The sequence below is a fragment of the Cyclopterus lumpus genome, chromosome 21, assembly GCF_009769545.1.
Source record: "Cyclopterus lumpus isolate fCycLum1 chromosome 21, fCycLum1.pri, whole genome shotgun sequence".
Taxonomy (NCBI): Eukaryota; Metazoa; Chordata; class Actinopteri; order Perciformes; family Cyclopteridae; genus Cyclopterus; species Cyclopterus lumpus.
Genome location: NC_046986.1, coordinates 5,605,592 through 5,628,385, shown reverse-complemented (window position 1 = coordinate 5,628,385; position 22,794 = coordinate 5,605,592). Strand labels below are relative to the sequence as shown.

The window sequence follows — 22,794 nt, the reverse complement described above, 5'->3', positions numbered from 1 at the left end:
TGCTTGTAGAACCCTTTAATAACTTCCTGAAACTCCATCCCTCAAACCTTTCTGATGTTGGATTAAAGTGGGCTGTGTCCGACCATCAAACTATGAAGCAAGGAACCATAGTCTGTCCGTGAGTTTGTGGATACATCCTTCGCACATCTTGACAACCGCTCAGTCGATCTACTTCACACAGTGTTTGGGCACAATCAGGCCTCATGGTGGCGCTTTTTAAACGCTATATATTAACGTTTATAAACGTATTTTTTTTATTTCTGATGTTCCAAACTTCTTTTGCTATCGCAGGCTCACAAAGTTAGCTCAGATGCTGTGGGCAGAGCTGATGGGGAAAAAAAATTATAATATCATATCTCCTGAAGCTTTGTGCTATTGCAACCACATTTAGTGTCCATGTGATGCCCGAGGGGCGATGACAACAGGTACGACTGTCATCTGATGTCTCGAGATGCGTCCGTCCACTAAAGTCAGCCTCGCTCACCGTCATGTGACGTGTAATTACTGAACGAGACGCTCTTTGCTCACCTACTGCGTCTCGCCTCCAGTCAATCTAGCCTGACCCCCGGTTAAGTAACACCCATTACTATGTTGTAGTCGGTGTCCTGATCTGGGATATTATTGACTCCTTTGAGGACGCATGGATTAAATTAAGATTCGATTATCTAAAATGAACTGAACTGAACTGCACTGACCAGACTGAGGAGGAAGTGACTGGGGTCTTTATCGGACAGGCTCAGATGGGATCCAGCTGGATTAAGTTGCTTTATCTTCTCCAGTGAGAAGGAACAACATTTTCCTTGTGTCCATTTTCCTTCCGAGCAGAACAAAGTCAAATGCTTTCAGAAACCAAAAGGACTTTAATGAATGTTTTATTCAGATCTTCTCAGCCGGTCCCATCCTAACCTACTTTCCTCTTTGGGGGGTGAAGCACAGTTACTTGTTGCCCACCATGATATCTCCATAGGTCATACATTATACATGGAGCTATTCTGCATAGTGCATGAACACAACACGGCATCGGTTCACCATCACAGCCACTCCATGGTACTGTTAGAAGCCTCTGAAAGGAAATACACATCCCCCCCCCCCCATACACACACACACACACACACACGCACACACACACGATGTCTGTGTCTGAGAGGGAGAATCACGCGTGTGAGAGATACAAATGCGATGTACATGGTCAAAGTGGCATAGCAGGCACGTGCACATACAAAAAACCCCATCAGCCTGACATTTGAGCGTGCGTGTGTCACAGCGCGGCATCCTCACCCTGGCAGTGGCTGCGCGTATCCACGGAGACGGATGTCAGCGGAGGCGGCGGCGGGGGTGCAGAGCGTCGCTCGTGCGCATCGCGCGTTCAAAGACCGCCGGGACTCCACAATCTGGGTCAGTGCTGCCGGAGCCCATCCTTATGGTGAAGAAAAGGTATAGCCACACACACACGGAGAGAGAGAGAGAGGGGAGTGCAGACGTCACAGGCCCGCACCAGCATCCAGCCACGGTCGCATCCTCCCGTCTGTGCGGTTGTTTTGGATTCCGGATGCGATGAATTCCACTGAGACTCAGACGGGAAGAAAATCCACGAGGCTCTCACATCCACGCTCACAACAGGAGGGGGGGTGGCTTTCTGCTCCAAGAAGAAGAAGAAAAAAACTAGTCTGCACGAAGCATCACCGCCTCTGTGACAGACCTTGTATTCCTCCTCCTCCTCCTCCTCCTCCTCCTCCTCCTCCTCCTCCTCCTCCTCCTCCTCCTCTCTGTGCCTCTGCCTAATTCGCTGCTTTATCGCTCTATTTCTGTCTTTCTCTGATGCTCACCCATATTTCCACTTCACTGCCCTCTCTCCCTCTCTCTCTAATTCTCAGCTGTGTCTCAGTGCTCCGCTCAGCTCTGTGCCCAGAGGATGTTGAACATGTGTCCAGGGTGGGGGTTGGGGATTGCGTGACTTCATATAGGTGGCACGCTTTACTTCCCACAACCGAGCACGGGGCGCACTGGTGCCCTCACGTTTAGGGGCACGGACATGGCAGTTGAGTGAAGGGCAAAATCAGCTTGGCCCTCTTTTTTTTTTTTTTTAAATGTTTTTTTTTTCTCAATCAAACATCCGAGCAGACGGGATTAACGGCCGCGATTAACCGTCACGCTGCACTTGATTGCTGGAAAATCTGTGAGCTAGGAAAGTAACCAAGGGAAGGAGGAAGTGGTTTCTCTAGTTTACTAAATAGGAACAAATCAGAAATGAGATACACACATGCACATGAGTGTTTTTGTCATCCCCGCTTTACCCGATCTGCCTCTTTCTAGACAGACGAGACGCATTGCTCTACATCACGTACAACAGGAGCAGAGGGGGGAAGAGAAGATGTGGGAGGCACAGTGTGTAGGGGGAAAACAAGTGGACAAACAGAGAGAAGGGGAGGGGGGAGAGAGGGAGAAAGGAGCAGGAAGAAAAAAAGAAAGAGAGAGCGAGAACAGAGAGCTTTGGAATATTTATAGCAGGCTGGAGATGTAAAGAAATAAGCTCCTCTATTTCTGTGCTGTGACACACATGGTCGCGTCTTGGATGGTACGCTGTCAGGCTAAGTCATATCAAAGGGATCCTATGGTGCTTCTGCAGCGAGGAGGCACATTAACTGCACAGCATGGGGGGGGGGGGGGGGGGGGGGGCATGCACGTCTTTCTTAAAGCAGATTGTATGGCAAAAAAATAAATAGAATTGGGCTTCAGGGGGGGGGGGGGAGTGTTTTTTAAATGAATATTAACTGCTGGAGGAAGTGCACTTAATCATGGAAATGATGGCCTTGACTTAGTCACACAGCCAACGAGCTCGCTTCGCAGGGAGGGGGGAAGGAGATGGAAATGGGTGAAAATAGAAAAATAGAAATTCACTGATTGTATTTATAGTCTTCTTTTCCCTGGGAAAAAAAGAGAAGAGAATCAAACACTTTTTTTCACCGTGAGAGGGAAAATTAGTCGAGTCAAAAATGGATTTTATATCCGAGACACGATTTCGCTTGCAAATTGTTTTTTAAACGTGTGCGCATACGTGTGTTTGTGTGTGTGTGTGTGTGTGTGTGTGTGTGTGTGTGTTTGTGGAGACAGGATACCTCTGGGTTTATGCTGTGACCTAGATTAGGCCTTGATGCACCCAAGCCTGGCAGGCTGAGAGTGTGTGTGTGTGTGTGTGTGTGTGTGTGTGTGTGTGTGTGTGTGTGTGTGTGTGTGTCAGCCATAGAGTAAATGCGTTTGCAACGTGTGTCTAGATGCAGAAGAGAGAGGAAGACAGCAGAGAGGAGAGAGAAAGGATGTATGTCTGTGTGTGTGAGAGAGAGATAGGGAGGGGGAGAGTTGTGTATGTATGCATGAGATGAAGCTGCATGGCTGCGTTGCTTGTGCGACTAAGAGCCTCAGCTGGATGACACACAAAGAGGTGAATGTTCACGCAGTAAGAGAGCTTATTCAGCGCACGCATTGACGGAAATTGCACGGCTTTTGCCTCAAAAGGGAAACTTTATGTAACTTAAAATGCCCGAGAAAAATGAAAACGAGCACACAGCATTATGTGTAAAGCATTGTAAATTCAGACATTTGATGCCAATGCATGTTAATCTAACTGGAGGATTTTGCTGGTGCGTAAAGATGAACAGATTAGCAGATTAGGCAGTTTATTGGCTCTGGAATCACTGATGTCCTGAACATATGGCAACAAATTAAACATCAGGATTTGTTTGCTTTTCAAACTTGAGTCTGACTTTTGCCTTTGTGCCCCATCCATATAGCTCAGGTTATCATTCTAGTGACTCAAAACCATACGTCTTTGCTCCATGAATGCGCTGCTATTCAGTGCATTATTCTGGCCTTATGCAAGAAATGAGTGGAATCATCTCGCCCCAGTTAATTCCTGACCTGTCCTCTGGCCAAATTGCCCTCGACGTTATTAAATTGTTAATCATGTGCAATCACGAGCTCGCAGTGTTTATAGACTTCACAAGATGCTTGACTAAATGGTAAAGCAACTATAAATATATGTAAATACGCATTTAAGAAACGTGGGGGCTCAAGATGGTACATTTACACAACATGACGCCAAAGCGCTGGATGTTTCTGGAAGGATTTCAGTCCATGATAAAAATAGCTGTTTCTCACACACACACACACACACACACACACACACACACACACACACACACACACACACACACACACACACACACAGATGGTGACTCTCCCACAGAGTCATGCATGCAAGGCTGCCGGTGGAAAATGATGGGGAACAACTCATCAACACAGACTCATCAGTAAACATAAGTGTTCCATTTGTTCCACACAGGAAAAGACACACACACACACACACACACACGCACACGCACACTGTGGAGGACAACATGGTGGGTTTTATGGTTTAGGTCTTGGTTGGGTAGAGAAGACGTTCTGAAATAAAACCCCAAATCCCTCTTAGTGCAAGTGTCAGAATAGGAAGTTTTAGTGGTTGTGGGAAACTTTGACACCGCCCTCATGAATATAACACCAGGATAAAAAGGTTTAATTAATACATTATTTTTATTATTGTTATATTCTGAACACAGTTGCTCATCAAAAACAGTGGAATCTCTTCAAATGCAGCCATTGGATTGGATGTCGATGTTAGTGACGTTGGATCGGATGTCAGGTGATATGAATCTATGAGGAAATAACGTGATGTGAGTGAAATGGGTTCGACGTTGTGTTGGCCTGCTCTAACTTTAAATGCTTTAAATGTTAACATCTAACTAACCGGCATCAGCATCACCTCCAAAATCAAAGCGCATATCATTTTGAATTTGACATGCTCAAAATAAAACACGAAAGGATGAATCGTACCTGTTGTCGGTCTCATGTACGACTGTTGGGATATAGAAGTTAGCTGTAACTGTTGAGCGCGATACATTTTGTGCGCGAGAAAAAGCTTAAACCCGTTTTTTTTAGAATCATATATAACGTATGTGCATAATACAGATTGTCGACAGTCATTTAAAAATAAGACGAGTTGTCACCTGACATAGCGGCTAGTTAATTAGCTAACTGATCCAACTAGCTAGCAACAGTTTGTTAGAAATGAGAAACCCACTTTTTCTTTTGCGTACTAATTAAATACTTATTGACTAAAAGATGAGTAGTAAATATGCCACTGTTGTTGACAGGGTGACAGAGAAGTCCGGCCTCAACAGGAGGTCAATCGTCATGGTAATTAAAGTGACAACAAAACAAAGACGAGGTTCTTTCACGTGAGGTTTCACCGGCTTCATTCTCACATACGGATCCTTCCCCGTTCCTTCCAGAACTCGGCAATCCCTCGAGACAGTGCGAACTCTGCCAGGCCCCTGCACTCTCGGGGGGTGAACCCCACCAGCGCGGTGCCCTTGACGCCAACCCCCTCCCTCCCCGCCAGCTCCGCGACCCTCCTCGTGATGAGGGACGCCGGGACGTGACAGTACGGCTGGCCGTCGATGCTGAAACGCGGCCACGGTTCACCTGCGGTCGGGCTCCATCTCACGCTCTCCACATTACAGGCGATTTCCACGGCGCCCTGGTGCGGCAAGGCCAGCACCTGAACCCCGGGCAGTCCCCCCGGGGTCGACTCCCTGAGGGCCGCGGCGACGCCGCGTCCCACCGCCATGTCCCGGGTGTCGATGGTGACGTTGCAGTTCGTGACGTACGGACTGGCCCCGACACCTGCGGCACAAAAAAATAATCAGAACACAGAGGAAAAAAAACAACCTAAACACGTCTTCTTCTGCTCCGCTTCAGGAAGTGCATTCCTGGATTTGACTGTCAGGCCGTCGGCTTTTTGCTATGGCAGAAAAACAACCGCAGAGGAATGAGCGATTGACGTGATGACTCTCTAGTGTGCTAGTGTGACTACTCCATAAAGAATTGGCAGTCACCACCATGTGCAAAAAAAAAAAATCATCCTAAAGTTCAGCCGAAGCTAATGTGGATCGCAATATATCCCTCAACCCGCAGCTGGGTCAGGAAACTGTCCGCAGATACAAAAAGAGAGATTTTTCGTAATAGAAACTGTAATTTTGGACAATGCCCTTTTGATTCGACAAACTCAGACTTCCGGAGCTTCGTATTTCGCCTCGGCTGAACTTTAGAACGGCAGCACAGCCGTGATAAGGAGTTGACAGCAGATTGGTTCATCCTGTTGACATCGGCTGTGTTGACACGTCTTCTCTTTTTCAATGTCCAATCACGGCAGGGCACGTCAACTGTCAAGTCCGTACGCTTGGAAAGCATGCGGGCACGACAATTTATCAAATTAATTTAGTCAGCTGCATATACCTTCATATAATCCTGGCAAAGAGACATTCTAACCTCCCTCAAAAGGCTCAGGCATTCATCAAAATGTATCCGACGCCAACTGCCAGCTCGGGGCTCACCTGTGAGACCGAATGGTTTCCGAGGCCGCGGCCCCACGTCGGGCCTGATTAGCCGCAAGTCTGGCGTCTTCTCGAACCAGCCCACCTCCTTCCTCCTCTGCGCCAGCCCCCGCCGACGGGGGGAGTCTGCCCAGCCGAACAGGAAAGCGCTGGTGCCCCGGACCCGCTCCGTGAGTCCCCGAGCCACGGCTGAGCCAAGAAGCGCAGACACGTTAGTCACACCGGACGAATGGAGCGCACGCCATCACGCGCGCACGGAGTTCGGCTCGTTACGCGCACGCATGAATGCGGCGCTCGTTAGCCAATTATCATTCAATTATCACACCGCGCAGATTAGCATACGTCAGGCATGCTGGCGCACGTGCCGGGCCACTGCTTATTATCAGCGAGACACATGGTGGCAAACTGTGAAACTAATCAACGGCACGGGAAGCTAAAGATGTCACCTCGTCAGCCGGTGGGCACATTTCTCTAGAGCTCATTACGGGATGGAACGACGATTGCCCACCTAATTGCGATTTCAAATCTATTGCATGAGTCACGCCTGGATGTTTGTTCCATTTGAGCACGTTCACACAATCGGCTTGGCGTTTGGAGGGGTTAAGTCGTGAGAATGGTCTCATTCCCACGAACGGGGATATTAAAAGAACTCTGGATTCGGCTTGTTTAGTGCATTAGAAACTTTTAAGACCTGATGATGTAAATAAGAGCTTTTCAAGTGTTCGGACTGGGAGGCCGATGTAGCTCAAAATGATCCGCTTGGCTTAGAGACATCTCTTTTCCGATGGAAGTCCATGGGGGCGAAACTATTTTTGGACCCGAAACGCATCCCGTGACAATCTGGCGAGCCGCCAAGGCTAAAACAATTAGAGCAGATGACATTATGCAGGAAGTGAAAACGCATGAAGTCAGAGGACATTTTCCTCAGGCATTTAAAATGACAAACAATATGTTCAAACGTGAAGGATCCGAAATCGGGAGGATTTAGATTGCCTCTTAACGGCTCTCAACATGGTGACGGCAGGCCGGCGGCTAATTGCTACGGGTGCTAACAGTTCAGAGCTAACAGGGTTTATCTGAGGGGGGGGGGGGTAAACACAACCTCATTTGAAGGCCAAACAACGGCTGTGCCCCGAAAGCTAATGAACAAGAGACAATATAGCACAACAACTAAAGCGTCTGAGTGCACTCTCACACATGCACGACAACAAATGGCATCTCACCCCGAGCCTCTTTAGCACAGTCCTCCACTCCCACCTCCTCGCCCAGGGGGTAGATGGGTATGAGGTCGACGGCGCCCATGCATGGGTGGACCCCTTTGTGGGCGCCCATGTCGATCAGCACGCACGCTTTCTCGCACGCAGACAGAACCGCCTCCCCTTGAGTATGAAAAACAAATGACATGACAACGCATCAAACGTACTGTCAACGTGACGGGTGAGGGCATTTAACTGAACACCATTTTCTATTTAAAGTTGTGCCTTTTGGAGTGTGTGTGTGTGTGTGTGTGTGTGTGTAGGACAAATAACTGTAAACCCTCGACAACTTTGGCTGCATTGTCAGAAGGCCGTGTTCGGGATAAGCATTCAATAAGAGACACTTTTTTCCACTGTGATCTTTGCCAGAGAAATGTTCATCCTGATTTTTTCTTTTTGTGTTTAAATCCCTGACAAAGCTTATTAAAGGATTTCACTCCCCCCTCTCCCCGTCTCAGAGGATTGCAGAGCAGGGGACGAGGACTAAATCCCTGTAGTGCTGCAGCAAGCAAGTAGCCGACTCCATCCTTCCCTCTGGAGCAGGAGAAGGAACGTAAAAAAAACCACCACACCTCATCACCTTTGTAAAAAGGTTTGCATACTTACCGATGGAGTCGACACTGGCCACGATGGTGATGACGGAACGGTTGTAGTCTCGGTCATTAAAGATGTTCAGCACCGCCGTCCCCTCTCGTCTAACACCTGGCGTGTGATCAACCCAGGTAAAAATGATGTTTTGCGGTGAGACCAGACGCCATGTCCAGCCGCATCATGGAGTGCAGGTGGGGAAGTAAATGTTGAGAAATAAAGTCTTCTGAGTAAAGTAAATGTACCTTGGGGTTGTAACATAGCTCGTGAATAAACGGTTGAGTTATTCTTTACCAAATTAACGTTATTAGTAATAATTATCCCCAGACTCGTTGATTCCAAGCGATTAAAACGTTAAGTTGCACTTGCCTTCCTTGTCGTATAAGGCGGCCTTGGCCACGCTCTCCACCAGGTCTTTCCTGCGAGCCTCGGAGACATTGAGAAGACAAGCCACCAGTCTACTGCCGAAGGAACTGGAGGCCATGTTTCTAGAGAAACGGGACCGTTCACTGAAGCCAGAGATGAAACAATATACCCGAATGAAGCCAAGATAATGCCTTCGTTAACCATACTTTAGAAATGAAAAGTTAAATTAATAAGCGTCACATTAAGAAGGTTTGCTTCTACAGGTGTGGGTAACTTGTGATATTGTTATAATCTTAGCATTTGAAATTATCTGCTGTTGAATTGAATTTTTCCCCCATTTTTTTGTTTTTGATGCTCCTTTGAATTAAACTGTTGTTTTGTCTATTTGAGAGTTAATTTGGGTGAGTTATTTGATAAATACATGGCTACTACTATTAATTTAAAAAACTGCTGAATGTCAACTGTCCAGTCCAAATTGAAAAATGTTTTAATAAATGTTTTTAATTATGATGCCATCTGCAGACGGCTTGTGGTTCTGACCTTTACTAAGGGAACAACAACAACATACTTGTTTTTGCCTGTGACAAAATTGTCAAGTATGCAAAGTTTATCATGATGACAAGAGCAGCTCCAAAAAAAAATAAACTAAAGGGCAACTCTGTTCTCAAGAGTCTCTAGACTGAATCTACAGTTGAATAATGTACCTGAAGTAGTTTAATAAAGTCGCCCAGTGCAGCCAGAGGGAATTATGAAACTCTCCACGTCAGTGCTGACTGTCTGTAGATACAGAAGGTGTTCAAAGTCCACGAGGCAGAAAGCTGACATCGGCCTGCAACAGTCAACAACATGCAGTTGCGCCTAAACACGGGTCCATAAAGAATGGCATACTTGCGTTACGTTCAATTATCTTCCGGCATTGAGCGCAAGTGCTTTACGTAAACAACAACAATAACAGAGCGCTTCAGTTCAGCGACTGCCAATCAGCACGTGTAGACAAAGAGGAGAGAATAAGTACAAGATGGCTCCCTCCTGTTTCCAACCTACTGGAAACTGTTTGCAATTATGTAAATGATTCATTTTTTTGAGTGCTTAGTCGTTTTTTTGTACAGATTTTGTGAATTGTTATTCTCTGCTGCTACAACAACATTTCCCCCTGGGGATGAATAAAGTCTATATATATATTAGTATTAATGTAATATTTTCATGTATTTGTTTTATCTGTATAATGCCTGCAATGCTCACGTTGGCATTTTTCTCATATCTATCCAAAAATGTCGTTTCTGGATCTATTTAATTAAATGTCTTTATCTTTCCTGGTGTGCTTCACTGACGAACACGGAAGTACAAAGGACTACCGTCTCTGGAGCTAAAGTGCTAATGGCTTCCTGGCAGCTCTGGTTACTGTATCAGAGCTGTACCTCGTAGTATCGGAGTCAACCTATTCGCTAAGCCGAGCTATTGCTTAGTTAATTATAATATCTGGATGGTATAATCAATACATTGTTGTAACTAATTCCCCGGTGAACAAACCATAACCTCTTTGTTAATCGTCGCTGTTTCCAGCAAAGCACTTCCGGTGCTGACCGGATGTTGCCAAAGTAGCATTTGAGCGCCCTGTGCAGTCAAGTGAATTGAGGCCAGCCAAATGTGTCTCCACAGTGTTTGTAAGGTGCCGTTGGAAACCTCGGCTTGGAAATAGTTGTGTCCATACTGCTTCCATTCCCCGTTGACACCGAGTGAAGCCCCGGCCTCGGGTAAGCTTTATCTCCGCTGCGTTTAGCACTAGCATCATAGATAATGTAGCCTAGCGCTAACAAGCTAGTCCAGTCGACTAATGCTAGCGCCAGATTAAAGACTTCAGTGTCTACAATTACCAAACGGTGATAACAGGTGGTCGTTACGGGGGCTGTTTTGAACGGGTAACGTTAGCGTCACGCATGTGTGCAAATACAGTTGTAAAGTTAACTGTAAATTAGCTTTTAATGTATTTTATTTTGCGTTCTTAATACATAGTCGGAAGTCTTCCAGTGTAAGCAGCAGTTTTTTTATTATGAATGAAACATGCCAAGATAATATAAACAACATGCAACGTTAAATGGTAAAGATATATATATATATATATATATACATACATACACACACAGACATATATGTGTGTGTATATATATGTATGTGTGTGTATATATATATATATATATATATATATATATATATATATATATATATACACACACATACATATATATATATATATATATACATACATACACACACACAGACATATATGTGTGTGTGTATGTGTATATATGTATATATATATCTTCATATCATTGATTTAACATGTTGTTAAAGTTACTGTTCGGCCCTTTTAACTGATTATGAACTTGTCTCACGAGAACATCTGCGAGAAGATTGGCTATTTCTATATCGTTATCTTTAATGCTAATTGATTAAGCCACCTAGTTTGAATAGGCGAAAAAGCAATATCCTGGTTATCGCTTAGAGAATGGATGCCATTTTATGCAGTTCTGGACATTCCTAACAATGTATATTTTGTTGTATGTTTTTCTTGCAGTGTTCCTTCTGCGTCTTACCAAATTGTGAACCATGATGGAGCGAAGAAGAGCCTTAACTATTCCCTTTAATGTTGACAAGGATAACCGGGTATGTGTGACCCATGTTTTCACGACATGCATGTAACCGTGTACGCTTTTGGCAAGACACTGAAGGGACGCGTTCTGTGTGGCTGCCATCATATCGTGCCGTTCTTGCGTTGATCACAAGCTCGTTGTGAAAAGAAAGTTTAACGTCGGTAAAAGCTTTGTTCGTTAAATTGCTTGTTTTGTGTGACCAGCAGACTTTAAAAAAAAAAAAAGAAGTTCCATTTACAGTTACTCAAGACCGATAATGAGCAAATCCTTACAATTGGGAAGCTTCTAAAAAAAATAAATAAAACCCACTACAAAGATAAATAATAATGTATAATACAGATTTTTTTTATTAAAGCAGCACATTTGCTTTGCCATGTCTGTCTCAGACATGTTTTTTCTATAAAAAAACAAATGTCCACATATGCTGTTTCTAGGCCTTGTTTTGACTTTGCACACATGCTTCGGTCTGCGGTCCTCATCCCTCTGTGTAGACGCACCTCAAAGTCACGTTTCCTCCTAAAGGAGGCAGCTGTCTCCAGCGGCGTCCGGCTCTAAACCCGTGTGTGATGCGGCCTGCAGAGGCTTCAGCTCTGCCCTTTAGCCCCGAGCCCTCCGTGGGTCACGTTCTCGACATGAGCAACTTCAACGAGGGCTCTGGGCTTGACGTCGTCTCCATGACGCGACCCAGAAAGAGCTCAGCCAAAAAAAATCCACCCGTAGTCTCGAGCGTCGCTCATTTGCGATTGCTGTATTTTACACATACACACACACACGATTTTGCTTGCATGGTAACTAACTGCCCTGTGAATTTTAGATGGAAAACCCGCTCCAAATCTCCGTGCCGTGTCTTTCATCACAGTGTGGAAAGTTAGAAAGACAGGTACAGCGATACCTTTCTTTTGTCCTCTGTGTGACCGCATGAACAAATGTCCCGGTGATAATATGGTAATGGTGGATTATTCCTTCGGCAGGTTTCCTGGACTGCATTTGCAGATTGCAAACGCAGACATCGGAGTTCACAGCATATCAATGGAGCCATGCTGGTTGATCACGCAACATCGGAAATGGCCAGGTAAGCGGAATAAAACACCTCGTCGTCGTTCGGCCTTTAAGTTAAAACCAACACATTGTGTTGCCTCCACTAAACTGTTCAATCTGTTACGTTTCAAAACTCACTTCCTGCTTCGCTACAGTGCAGAAAGATTAGCTGATATGTTTGCGCCTATTTGTCTAAAACTGCAACATGTTTAAACACATTTCCTATAGCAACTTAATCATCATAACTCTGGGTTAACATAATCTACGTTCAGCTGCTACCCAAATGTTAACACTGGACTACCGTCAGACTAGGACCCTGGACTACACTAGACCCCCTCGACTAATCAGGATCGTCATCGTATATATTGAAGACAATTACTCTGTTTTAGACCAAACAAAACATTTAGTGTCTTGCTCAAGGACACTTCGACAGAAGAGGCCAGAATCAGTCAGGAACGTTCAGTGTTCCCGTCGAAGCTTCGATCTCGAACCATTAACGAGACCCTGACACAGAAGTAGAGATGACTCCGGCTAATGTTTGGACACGGGAGTGTTCATGAAGGGTCAAATAGTTTTAATGGATTCCAACCGGCAAGCCTCACTGCTAGATGCCACTAAATCTCCTCTAAATCAGGGTCTTGAAACTTGTATTTTTGCCACTACATTTGAGAATGTTAACCTTCGACTATTTATTCATATCTTGCGTCGTAATTTAAATTGTTTCCAATGTTTCCAAATTGATTTGTCTTATTTTCATTATTTCATGATCTTTTAAAAAAAATTTTTTTGATTTTCTTTTTCTATTGTACATGTATTGGCAAGTTATTAGTAGAGAGAGAGAGGTATAAAATGCAACAAAGGCTCTGTATGGTTCATTGCAGTTTCGTGTACTTTCACAAGATGGGGCTCTCGCCCTGAAAATACTAATAATATAGTCTTATTGTAATGATTTACAGCAGTGTTAATCTTTTTAATTAAACGTACACGTTGCTCATGAGCACCGTGACTCAAGGCCGAGCTTATCACGACTGCACACACGGCCCATCTCCACCCCTCCCTCTGGATCTTCTGGTAAACACGATGTCTGACCCGCGATGGTAGAACAGCTCTAAGTTAAGAGGACCTTGAATACTTTTGCTCTAGGAAGGTGGCGAATAACCCGCTCCTGTGTTTCATCCCCCGTAGGCGGAAGCCCTGCCTGGTCCTGACCGACGTCCTCGAGACGGAACTGGGAAAGGCGTACATCGAAAGGATGAAACAGAGTCGGGCTCTGGACAACGGAGTGTCGAGTCCACGGAGGGAGAGCGCTCGATCCGCAGAGGAGCCCGCGACCTGCAAAGACACGAGGTCCAGACAGAAGGAGGAGAACACGAGCGTGACCCCTAAATGCAACCGGGAGACGACCTCTTCGCCCGCTCATTGGTAGGAAGTCTGGCATTTTTAAGGAAATACGTTTTGTATTCGTGTCTTTAAAGATTGGAAACGGGGGGGAAAAAATTTGAGTTTGGCTTCGCCGGGCCGAATCGTTTGGCTCTCGGATTTTTTTTTTTTCTTTTCTTTTCCTGGAAGGAAAACGTGGTGTTTTTAAAAAAAAAAATTTTTTTAAATATAATTTGAAATAATACCTCACGGAAAGCTTCAATATGGTTAATAGTTTCAATATGTGTGTTTCTGCATTTCTATTTTCGCGATGAGGTAAATCTCTTTTGTATGTTAAGTTCCCGGGACTTTGCACTACTTTGCGTACCTTTTTGCTCAATAATAATAATAATAATAATAATGCATTTAATTTATATAGCGCTTTTCGTGATATTCACTTTACAAAACATAATTATAACATTCTAAAAGCGAAAAAAATAAGAATAACTAAAATACAGGTAAATAATGCCATTTATTTGCCCCACAGCGTGATCGGAACCAACGTGTTAACTCCCTTTCATTCTTTTCTTCAAGGTCAAGACTCAGGAGAAGTTCTCAAAATGTTGACGATGAAGTGGACGTAGAAGAAAACAAAGACATTGAAGAGGTGATAATAGGAAAGGACAACGGAGACAACTTCAAATTCGCTGAAGTTGTAGGTGTGTAAACACGAAGGCCTTCAGGCACACAGTTGCTGATGTGCTCTTCATGACCATTGTCTTTCACTGGCTTATTCTAATGTCGAAGCTTTGACTTTATCACTTCTGTCCTTACATTTTCCTGCTTTTCCCTGACTTTTTTTTTTTTTTTTAAGGGTTCTTCCCATGGGAAAGATGTATTGATAGTCCTGGCCCTGCATCCAGAGTAAATAAACAGTTGCTAAACGTTATAGCAGTAGTAATTTGCTCAGCTTTTCCCCCTCGATAAGCACGTTTCTTTTACTATTTTCTCGTTATAGTCGTAGCGGTCGGGGTCGTCGGTGCTGCCTGTGTTTTATATTTGAGTCCGATAGGTTGATCAGCATGTCTCATACAGATTGTGGGTTGTCAGTGAGCTGGGAGCCTGCCGCGGATACAGGAAGTTGTGATGAGTTCCCCCCGGCCAGCATCGAGGACCGGTTGAGTGGTCCAGAAGAAGAAGAAGAGGAGGAGGAGGAAGAAGAGGAAGAAGAAGAAGAAGAACAACAACCCAGTTTGGTGAGTGGCGGGCAGCGCCGCAGAGAACTCGCTGTGCAGCCAAGGAGTCCACTTCATTGAAACGTTACCACAAAGGGGCTTAAAATACATTACCAGGCGCGCACATCGTTATGTTAAGACGGATTGCATTTCTTCACATCTTCATCATGTCTTGGATAAGCCTCTGAATCCATTTGAGTGCTTATTAACATTTCCATGACACTCTAACACAACTCTGAAATTAATTTAAAAAAAAAAAAAATTTAAAAGCCACAGAAAGTGGATGAAATTATGAATATCCAGCTGAAAGCTTTACATGCCCACGTGTGAACAATGTGGTACGTGGGCATTCAGTGGTGCTGTTCATTTAAAACCCACCAGCCTGTGTGAGATCTGAGAACAAACTTTCTTTCTTGATATCAGTAATTTTATCTTTTCACACCAGTCCATGAACTGACGCCTCATTTCAGCTGCCGCCTTCTCTGTTGTTGTTGTCCCCCCTTCCCACAGAAGAAGAGGAAAATGAAGGACGCGGGGTCCCAGTGCAATGGGACCGGCAGCCCCAAACGCCACCGCGAGAGCGTGCTTCGCCTCACGGGAGAAGACAGAAGGGACGGAGGACGGGCACCGACGCGGGTTTGTCTGGAAGAAAGCGGAGAAGACGGAGATTCGGAGAGCCAGGACCGATCCATCGTGCAGTTCACGGTGGGAGCAGATGATCAAACGGAGGTTGCGGTCCTTAATTTGGAGGCCGGAGACTCTGTTAGCGCCGCCGGAAGAAGTCCATCGTCTAACCAGGACAACGCAACTACAGCCAGCCCCTCTGAACCCAGTGAGTACAACAACGCCGGATGAGCTCTTCTACACATAATACCTGCGTTCTTTTTTTAAAGGTTGTGTGTTTGAGCCTTTTTTTCATCAGTTCATAAAACGAATCACCTGAACTTCTGCCAGCTGTATCTAAAACTGGCTCGTGCATGATCAAATTTCATTTTTGTGTGTTTTTTTTTCTTCTTTAAAAAAAAAAAAAAAGTTGTGCTGTCCAGTGATGACGAAGAGGAAGAGGAGGAGGAGGAGGAGGAGGAGGAGGAGGAGGAGGAGAGTGGTGACCCAGCATCCGATGCACTGGTCGCCGTGGGAGACGCAGTGATACAGACGCAGTCCCTGCAGGAAGCTGTGGCCAAACGGCAAGAAGCTTCTGATATAGACGACATACAGGTTGGCAGAATGTGCTCCTGCGTTATGATTATTACAACTTAGTCCTAAAGTCTGACTCTAAGAACAGAGCAGAAAGGGATCTCTAAACATGATCGGGGCACCTATACCTTTCTTGACTAAAATGCCTCTCTCTTTGCCGGACGAAGCCCCCTTATTGTTTTAATATTCAGCCGTGTATGAAAAAGCATGTTGTAGAGAGACCTGCAGTCACAGAAGCTTGAGCTTCATATACGACTAACTAACGTACTAACTTCCCTTCTCTGACAAACGTATCTTTACTTCTTATAAGTCGTATAAACATTTTGAATCCCTCTCAGGCTAACAAGGCATTATTGAGAGGGGTGTTGCAGCATGCGTTGCTGTCAACTACAGTGTCATTCTTGTTCCTACCACTAGGTGGTGCCAAAGTGAGGACGTTTTCAAAACCTACACACAGTAGCTTAAACTGTACATTGTTTTTGAACTATATTGTTTGACCTTACAGCTCGATGTCATTGTAGTTTTTGGAGGTTTATTGTACAGTTATTTATTGTGTGTTTTGCAACATTCTCTTTAAACCGAGTGTGTTCGTGTGTCGCAGGTGTTGCGTGTAGTTGTGGATCTTCCCGGTCCAATGGAAATGTCCTCCATCCCCAGTATAGACTACTCCTTCTCCACGCTGCACTGTGGAGGTTACCAAGGGAGAGCCAATGGAGACATCATGGTAAACCATATACACACACACGACATAAACTCAGCATTCATATCACATTTCAGGGCAGACGGTGTAATACCGTGTTTAATGCTTCTTTTCACAGATAGCAGACCAACAAATCATCATCCCACTGACAGGTAATGTTGTTTTAAACGATGGCATCGATACACTAAAGTAAAGTGTGTGTGTGTGTGTGTGTGTGTGTGTGTGTGTGTGTGTGTGTGTGGTGTCCTGGATTAGACCCTCAAGTTTCACTTTCTGAGCCAGTGAAATCTCCCCTAAAGTGGTAATTTCTTGAGATTTGACGTTGACTTCGTGGTGTGTTTAAACACAATACGTCACATGATCCTTTTTTTTTTTTCTTTGGGTTTTGAAGTTGATGGAAAGTATTTCGGAGGAGGGGGAAATGTGAGGCGTTTCCTTGTTTTTATGCGTGTGTGTGTGTGTTTATTTGCCACCAACAACGGGAGCTGCTAAACCGAGCCTCACCGCCTCGTTTCTCCCCCAGATGCCGACGAACAGGTGGAGGTGGTTTTAATCCTGGACCGTAAAGACCTGCGGAGGTACAGTGTGTGGGAACGTCAGGAGCTGGAGGACCGGGCGCTTCACTTTCAGGACGACGAGGAGGGTCCTTACCCCGTCGCCGTCCTTCTGTTTTGCGTGTCGGAAAGCGCCGCGGCTGCTGTGCGGCGAGAACTGCTGAAGCTGAGCGTCAAACGAGGCGGAAACGCCAGCTGTGGTGAGACGCGAAAGCATTCCGGTTGCAATCACTCCGTGTCGTTTTGATTGCATATTAACGGCGTGGTGTTTTTCTTTTTAAATTTTTTTTTTGAACAGGCAAGGTGAGCCCCTTCATTCTGCTGACGCTGAGGCATCCTGTGGAGGGAATGGAGGGCGCTTTGTTACGCTCCCTCCTGGACATCGACTGTCTCAACAGTCTGACGCGGGAAACATTCCTCCACGACGCCGACGCAGTCGGTTGCTTGGAGGACTTCCACTCTCCGGTTCTTTCTCTGGACGACAGCGTGGAGCTGATCAGAAGAACCGGACTGGACTCTCACCTGTTGTCTCTGCTCGGCCTGGAGGCCACGGACTCCAACCCCGACTCGGACCAGGACGGTTCACATTGCGGTACGGACGATAACGCCACGCCTCGCGTCCAGCCGGAGGTCGAGTCACCGAAGGGGAGCGAGCTGGAGACGGGGCAAGACGCCGGGACACGACTCCAACCAGAGGAGGATCAGAAAGAGAAGGAGCTCCAGCATCGGCCTCAGGTGAGTTGTTTTTGGCCTTTTTTAAAACAAAGCGGTATCTCCCTTGTGCATATTATTACCGATCGTGGGCCAGTTAAATCTAAAAGAATTGCAAAGATGAGATTAAAGTCTTAAGAAAATGCATCATAACTGTCGGTCATCTCCTCGGACGTGTTATCTGACCCCCCCCCCGATTGGGAACCACGTGTTCACACTGTCGGTGGTTAAATTATCACACGTTGCTCCTATGATGTGAATTTCCTCCCACAGGTAAAAAAGCTGGAGCCCGCTCCCGTATACACACTGTGCCATCGTAGAACCAAGGGATCCTACTCCGTGTCCCTGTGTAAACCGCACACCAGCATGACTAAATTTAAACATCAAGGTCTGGCTCGCAGGCAAGTAACCTCCATCGTCACGTACGCAGCTTCTCGTGCGGCCAATTGTCGTTTCAAAAATACCGTTTTCTCTCCGGATCCCGACGCCTCAAAAATCGCTGTATTTACATAATACGTAAAACTGATCTGTAACCAGGCCAAATTTAAAACTTAAACCTATGGAACGTGTTTATGTGAGGTAAGTAGGAGACCAGGAAACACTGAAACCGAGACCCACTGAATGCATGTAACTGATGGCCTTAATGAAGCATCTGTACTTGATGTCGGGGCTAATACCAGATCTGCTTAATAATAATAATAATAATACCACTAGATCAATGCATCCCCACCAAAATTGGTTGGTTTCACATGTGCACGGACATCAGTCATATCTACTGCCACTGTGAACCGGCTCATTCTTCTTGCTTCCACCTCTGCTCAGGTTGATCCAGTTCCCCCCCCCTCCATTGAAAGGAGGAATAACCGTCACCATGGAGGACCTGCGCTGCCTCGACACCGGGCACTTCCTAAACGACGTCATCATCGACTTTTACCTCAAGTGAGTAATACTTTTTTTATTTATTTTTTTTGTTCCTTTCGCAAAAAAAAAAAAACATTTCCCCCCCCCCGGGGGGACGAGATTCACCTCTTTGAACCGATGTGTTTGTGAACCAGGTACCTCCTCCTGAACGCCTCCGCCGCCGTGGCCGAGCGCACGCACATCTTCAGCAGCTTCTTCTACAAGCAGCTGACGCGGCGGGACAACGCCAGCGAGGGCGTCGCCAACGACTCGTGCGTAGTGCCTGCCGACGATGTGCCTTTTTTTTAAATTTTTTAATTTACTTTTATTGTGTATGTGGATGGATCTGCGCCGCTTCCAGGGAATAGCCACAGCCTGACGATGGCAAAGCATTTCTGATCTTTGTGTTTTTATTTATTGCTGCAAGGCATCTGAAACACTTAAATGGTGTTAATGATTGTTTTGCATATCAATTTGCATATTTTTGGCGTTTCCATTTCTTGTACTGGCATGATACGACATACTTGTGTCATCAGGACTTTTGAAGACTTTAAAATCAACACAAGCATCTCAATGAATAAATACAGAAAGATGCTCTATGCTTTCATAAGCTTTCGGCTTAGTAAAGCCTTCAACTTCATATTTTGGGCGTTAAATGGAGAATCACTCAAGAACTCCCAAAAACTCTAAAGTGTGTTTTATATTCAGAGGTCCAGTCCCAGTATATGGAGCCAGTATGGGAGCAACCCAGCAGGACTCTCAAGGGTCTTGTTAGTTTTTGAATTTGTGTGTGTGCCCCCCCTCCCTCCCCCTCCCCCCAGCTGTCAGAGGCAGAGGCGACACCACCGGGTAAAGACATGGACACGCCATGTTGACATCTTCAAAAAGGACTTCCTGTTTGTCCCCGTCAATCAGGAGTGAGTGTAAATACATCGTGATGAAGGTTGTATTGTACAGAATGTGTGTATTTTTTTGTATTTTTTTTTGTATATCACAATACGTACCATTGTCTGTTTTAGGGCTCATTGGTATTTAGTTCTCATCTGCTTCCCCGGACTGGACGAGCCAACGTCTGAGACCTGGAGTGGTCCCAACGGCAAGTGGCAGGAACCAGAGGTGGCTGAGGGGTCTGAAAGCCCGAAAGACAACTCGGAGACCCCGCCTACGTTAAACCACGGCGACCGCTCGGACACGGAGACGGGTAGCTTTGACCAAACGATGCCGGACGATGGCTCGTCTTTGCAGCTATCCTGTGTTTCTGGTGGACAGTTGTTTATGTTGTTTGTGTTACGTTGTGACTCCTATGTTCACGGTTGGGCTCTTGTGTTTCTAGAAAAGCCTCAAGGAGACTCCACTAAAGACCTGTTGCCCGGTCCAGTGGTAAGACTAGACTAGGAATAACATATTTCCTTTTGATTTATAAATTGTTCCTCGGAGTCTCCTGAGTCTTTATGCTTTCTTTGTTTTCCTTTTGTTTGTAGAACTGCACGGAGCAAACCTTCCAGAAGAAAACTGTGTGCAAGAGGTGAGCAGAGTAACGTTATTCTGCTGCCGGGTGTCGTATTTCACCAGCTTCTCCCCAGTTATTGTTTGCACAATTGTTAAAAACATTGCGATGTTTCATGTTTACTATATTGCATGATTTGTTTTACCGTTGGCTTCGATGCATCTACAGAGCACTCTAAATAGAAAATGTGTCAACACTGCAGTTCTTCACAGACTCGTACATAATAAAATACAGGTTTGTATCGCTGTGTGGTTGCGTGTGTTTGTATATTTATGTTAATGTTCATGCCTATACAGTCGTTTCTTTTTAAATGTAAAGCACTCTGTTTGAAAAGGATTGTGATGGTTATTTACACATGTATTTAGAGTCTCGGAGGTTTATTATGTATTTATATACGCGTACAGTTACTAAATGTTCTACGTTCAGATATATTTAGAGTCTGCACTGTGTCTTGGAGGTTTATCTTTTTATACACGCGTACGGTTACTAAATGTTCTCGGTGCTCTCGCTTGTGTACACACTGCCCATCAAATGACCGATGTGCCCCCCCCCCCCTTCTCTGTTCTGCAGGCCGTGCATTCTCATCATGGATTCCCTCAAACTTTCTCTTCACGAGCGAGTCTTCAAACTCTTACGGGAGTAAGTACACGTGTGTGTGTGTGTGTGTGTGTGTTGTACACGGATGGGGAGATGACGTGCGTTCGCCCCCTCAGGTACTTGCAGTCGGAGTGGGAGGTCCGCCGCGGTTCGTCGAGGGACTTCAGTCTCGATCAGATGCAAAGCTCCCACTGCAAAGTTCCCCTCCAAGACAACAGCAGCGACTGCGGGCTCTACCTGCTGCAATACGTGGAGAGTTTTTTGAAGGTGAAGGACCCGCCGGCCTCTGTTTGTCTGACTGGTTTAAACGTGATATTGGATCAGCAACACATTTGTGATTAAAGCTCAGCGGGGCATTAACGTGCTTTAAGGCTTTGTGCACTAATGGGGGGACTTTAATTCTGCTCTCAGGACCCCGTGGTGCACTTTGATCTCCCTCTACACCTACAACAATGGTTTCCACGGCAGCAGGTGCGGAGGAAACGAGACCAGGTCCGGGATCTGGTGCTTAACCTAAACCGAGATCAAAACCGCGGCGCGGACGGATGAGACGGATGAAGCTGACTCTGCTGATTAGTGCGTCGCCACTCCCCCGTCGGACACGTATTGAAGCAAAAAAAGGATTTCCTAGACATTTAGATGCTGTTATTGTGTCGCACATCAACTTGAACAAAACATTTACACCTCTGACGTATCTTCTGTTTTTACGCTAGATCACATCCAGACATGAACATGTTTCCACACCCCTTTTTGACTTTTTACTGATTTGTTTTTATGCTGCGATTTTTTTATAAAAGCAATTATTTGTATTTATTTTGTATGTATGTAGAAATCATAGTGTAAACAACAGCAAAGCCTGGATTGTACAGCAAGTCTGACTCTCTCTGCTGACATTTGTTGTACATTTTTGAAGTCACGTTTAGTCCGCCGTGGGTTTTCTAATCCAACCGGTTCTGCGTTCTTTGCATAGGTTCCACCGTCACTGGATGAACACGGGCATAAGCATAAACATACATTTTCCCCCAATGTGTGACTTGAAGCCTGGAATCCCGTCATTTAACTCGCATCCTTTTGTCCCTTTTTTTTTTTTTTTTGGAATACGTGATAAAAGAAGAAGAAGAAGAAGAAAAAACCTTTTCAGTCACTCAGTGCCTCCCTCAGTGTTTTCTTGTGAGCCTCTCAGTGCGAGACAGGAAACACACATCTCTCTACAGGTGAAAACCAACTATCATCATCATCATCCCCTCTCTGCACATGAAGCTGTTAGTATGCGACTATTCATACCACCGTGAACTCCCTAATGGTTCAACTTTGCCTTCATGAAATTGGCCAAATTAGACCAAATTGGGGGGGTGAGACTATCAATACGGGCTCCTGTTTGTTGTTAGTTTGCACAAAGCATATTCCTGTATCATAGTTCTGATTGTCGTCTTAAGACATTTTAATTAGTATTTTTTTTAAATACAGCTTTCATAAAGTTCAGGGGTGCACACACATTAGCATGCTACATTAGCATTAGTATGCTATCCAACGTAAACGCTACTAAATTCAGACCCGAGAGACGTTTGCCTAAAGTCTTCGTAGTCGTTTCCCTTTTTCCTTCAGACATTTGTATCACTTTTAACCCTTAATGTTTTGTTGGCATTGTGTTGGATGAATGTACAGACAGCGGATTCCAAAAATGTCATTTTTTTGTTTTTCAAT

The 22,794-nt window shown here is 45.2% G+C and overlaps 2 protein-coding genes across 10 annotated transcripts; one reads left to right on the top strand and one right to left on the bottom strand.

Moving 5' to 3' along the window:
* Positions 1-4,550: 4,550 nt before the first annotated feature.
* ftcdnl1 (formiminotransferase cyclodeaminase N-terminal like 1) lies at positions 4,551-10,194 on the bottom strand. Of its 3 annotated transcripts, none has more exons than XM_034561231.1 (7): positions 9,530-10,194; positions 9,346-9,418; positions 8,645-8,784; positions 8,294-8,389; positions 7,655-7,810; positions 6,432-6,620; positions 4,551-5,721 (listed from the first exon to the last, which is right to left on the bottom strand). In XM_034561231.1, the coding sequence occupies exons 3-7, from the start codon at positions 8,757-8,759 to the stop codon at positions 5,297-5,299; spliced, it is 981 nt and encodes a 326-aa protein (XP_034417122.1). In that variant the 5' UTR covers positions 8,760-8,784; positions 9,346-9,418; positions 9,530-10,194; the 3' UTR covers positions 4,551-5,296. The 3 variants fall into 3 exon arrangements, with proteins under 3 accessions (XP_034417122.1, XP_034417123.1, XP_034417124.1); XM_034561232.1 differs by having other exon boundaries at positions 8,645-8,763; XM_034561233.1 differs by lacking the exon at positions 9,346-9,418 and having other exon boundaries at positions 8,645-8,763.
* Positions 10,009-21,694, top strand: LOC117750184 (sentrin-specific protease 7-like). Of its 7 annotated transcripts, none has more exons than XM_034561227.1 (23): positions 10,009-10,395; positions 11,217-11,305; positions 12,107-12,172; positions 12,264-12,364; positions 13,516-13,752; positions 14,284-14,408; positions 14,800-14,945; positions 15,435-15,756; positions 15,958-16,142; positions 16,723-16,845; positions 16,940-16,973; positions 17,345-17,575; positions 17,674-18,110; positions 18,360-18,487; positions 18,909-19,025; positions 19,142-19,258; positions 19,808-19,903; positions 20,006-20,187; positions 20,320-20,366; positions 20,468-20,511; positions 21,064-21,132; positions 21,207-21,357; positions 21,502-21,694. In XM_034561227.1, the coding sequence occupies exons 2-23, from the start codon at positions 11,249-11,251 to the stop codon at positions 21,637-21,639; spliced, it is 3,153 nt and encodes a 1,050-aa protein (XP_034417118.1). In that variant the 5' UTR covers positions 10,009-10,395; positions 11,217-11,248; the 3' UTR covers positions 21,640-21,694. The 7 variants fall into 7 exon arrangements, with proteins under 7 accessions (XP_034417118.1, XP_034417116.1, XP_034417114.1 ...); XM_034561225.1 differs by having other exon boundaries at positions 14,785-14,945; positions 15,438-15,756; XM_034561223.1 differs by having other exon boundaries at positions 14,785-14,945.
* The last annotated feature ends 1,100 nt before the right edge of the window (positions 21,695-22,794 follow it).

What these genes read in the sequence shown, in the direction of transcription:
- ftcdnl1 (XM_034561231.1), bottom strand. Translation starts at nt 8,759, where the DNA reads ATGGCCTCCAGTTCCTTCGGCAGTAGACTGGTGGCTTGTCTTCTCAAT. An exon ending in GGCCAGTGTCGACTCCATCG is followed by an intron (nt 7,811 to 8,293) that starts GTAAGTATGCAA and finishes TTCATACTCAAG; the next exon opens with GGGAGGCGGTTCTGTCTGCG. An exon ending in GAAACCATTCGGTCTCACAG is followed by an intron (nt 5,722 to 6,431) that starts GTGAGCCCCGAG and finishes TTTGTGCCGCAG; the next exon opens with GTGTCGGGGCCAGTCCGTAC.
- LOC117750184 (XM_034561223.1), top strand. Translation starts at nt 11,249, where the DNA reads ATGATGGAGCGAAGAAGAGCCTTAACTATTCCCTTTAATGTTGACAAG. An exon ending in AGCCAGCCCCTCTGAACCCA is followed by an intron (nt 15,757 to 15,957) that starts GTGAGTACAACA and finishes AAAAAAAAAAAG; the next exon opens with TTGTGCTGTCCAGTGATGAC. An exon ending in GAGCCAATGGAGACATCATG is followed by an intron (nt 16,846 to 16,939) that starts GTAAACCATATA and finishes TTCTTTTCACAG; the next exon opens with ATAGCAGACCAACAAATCAT.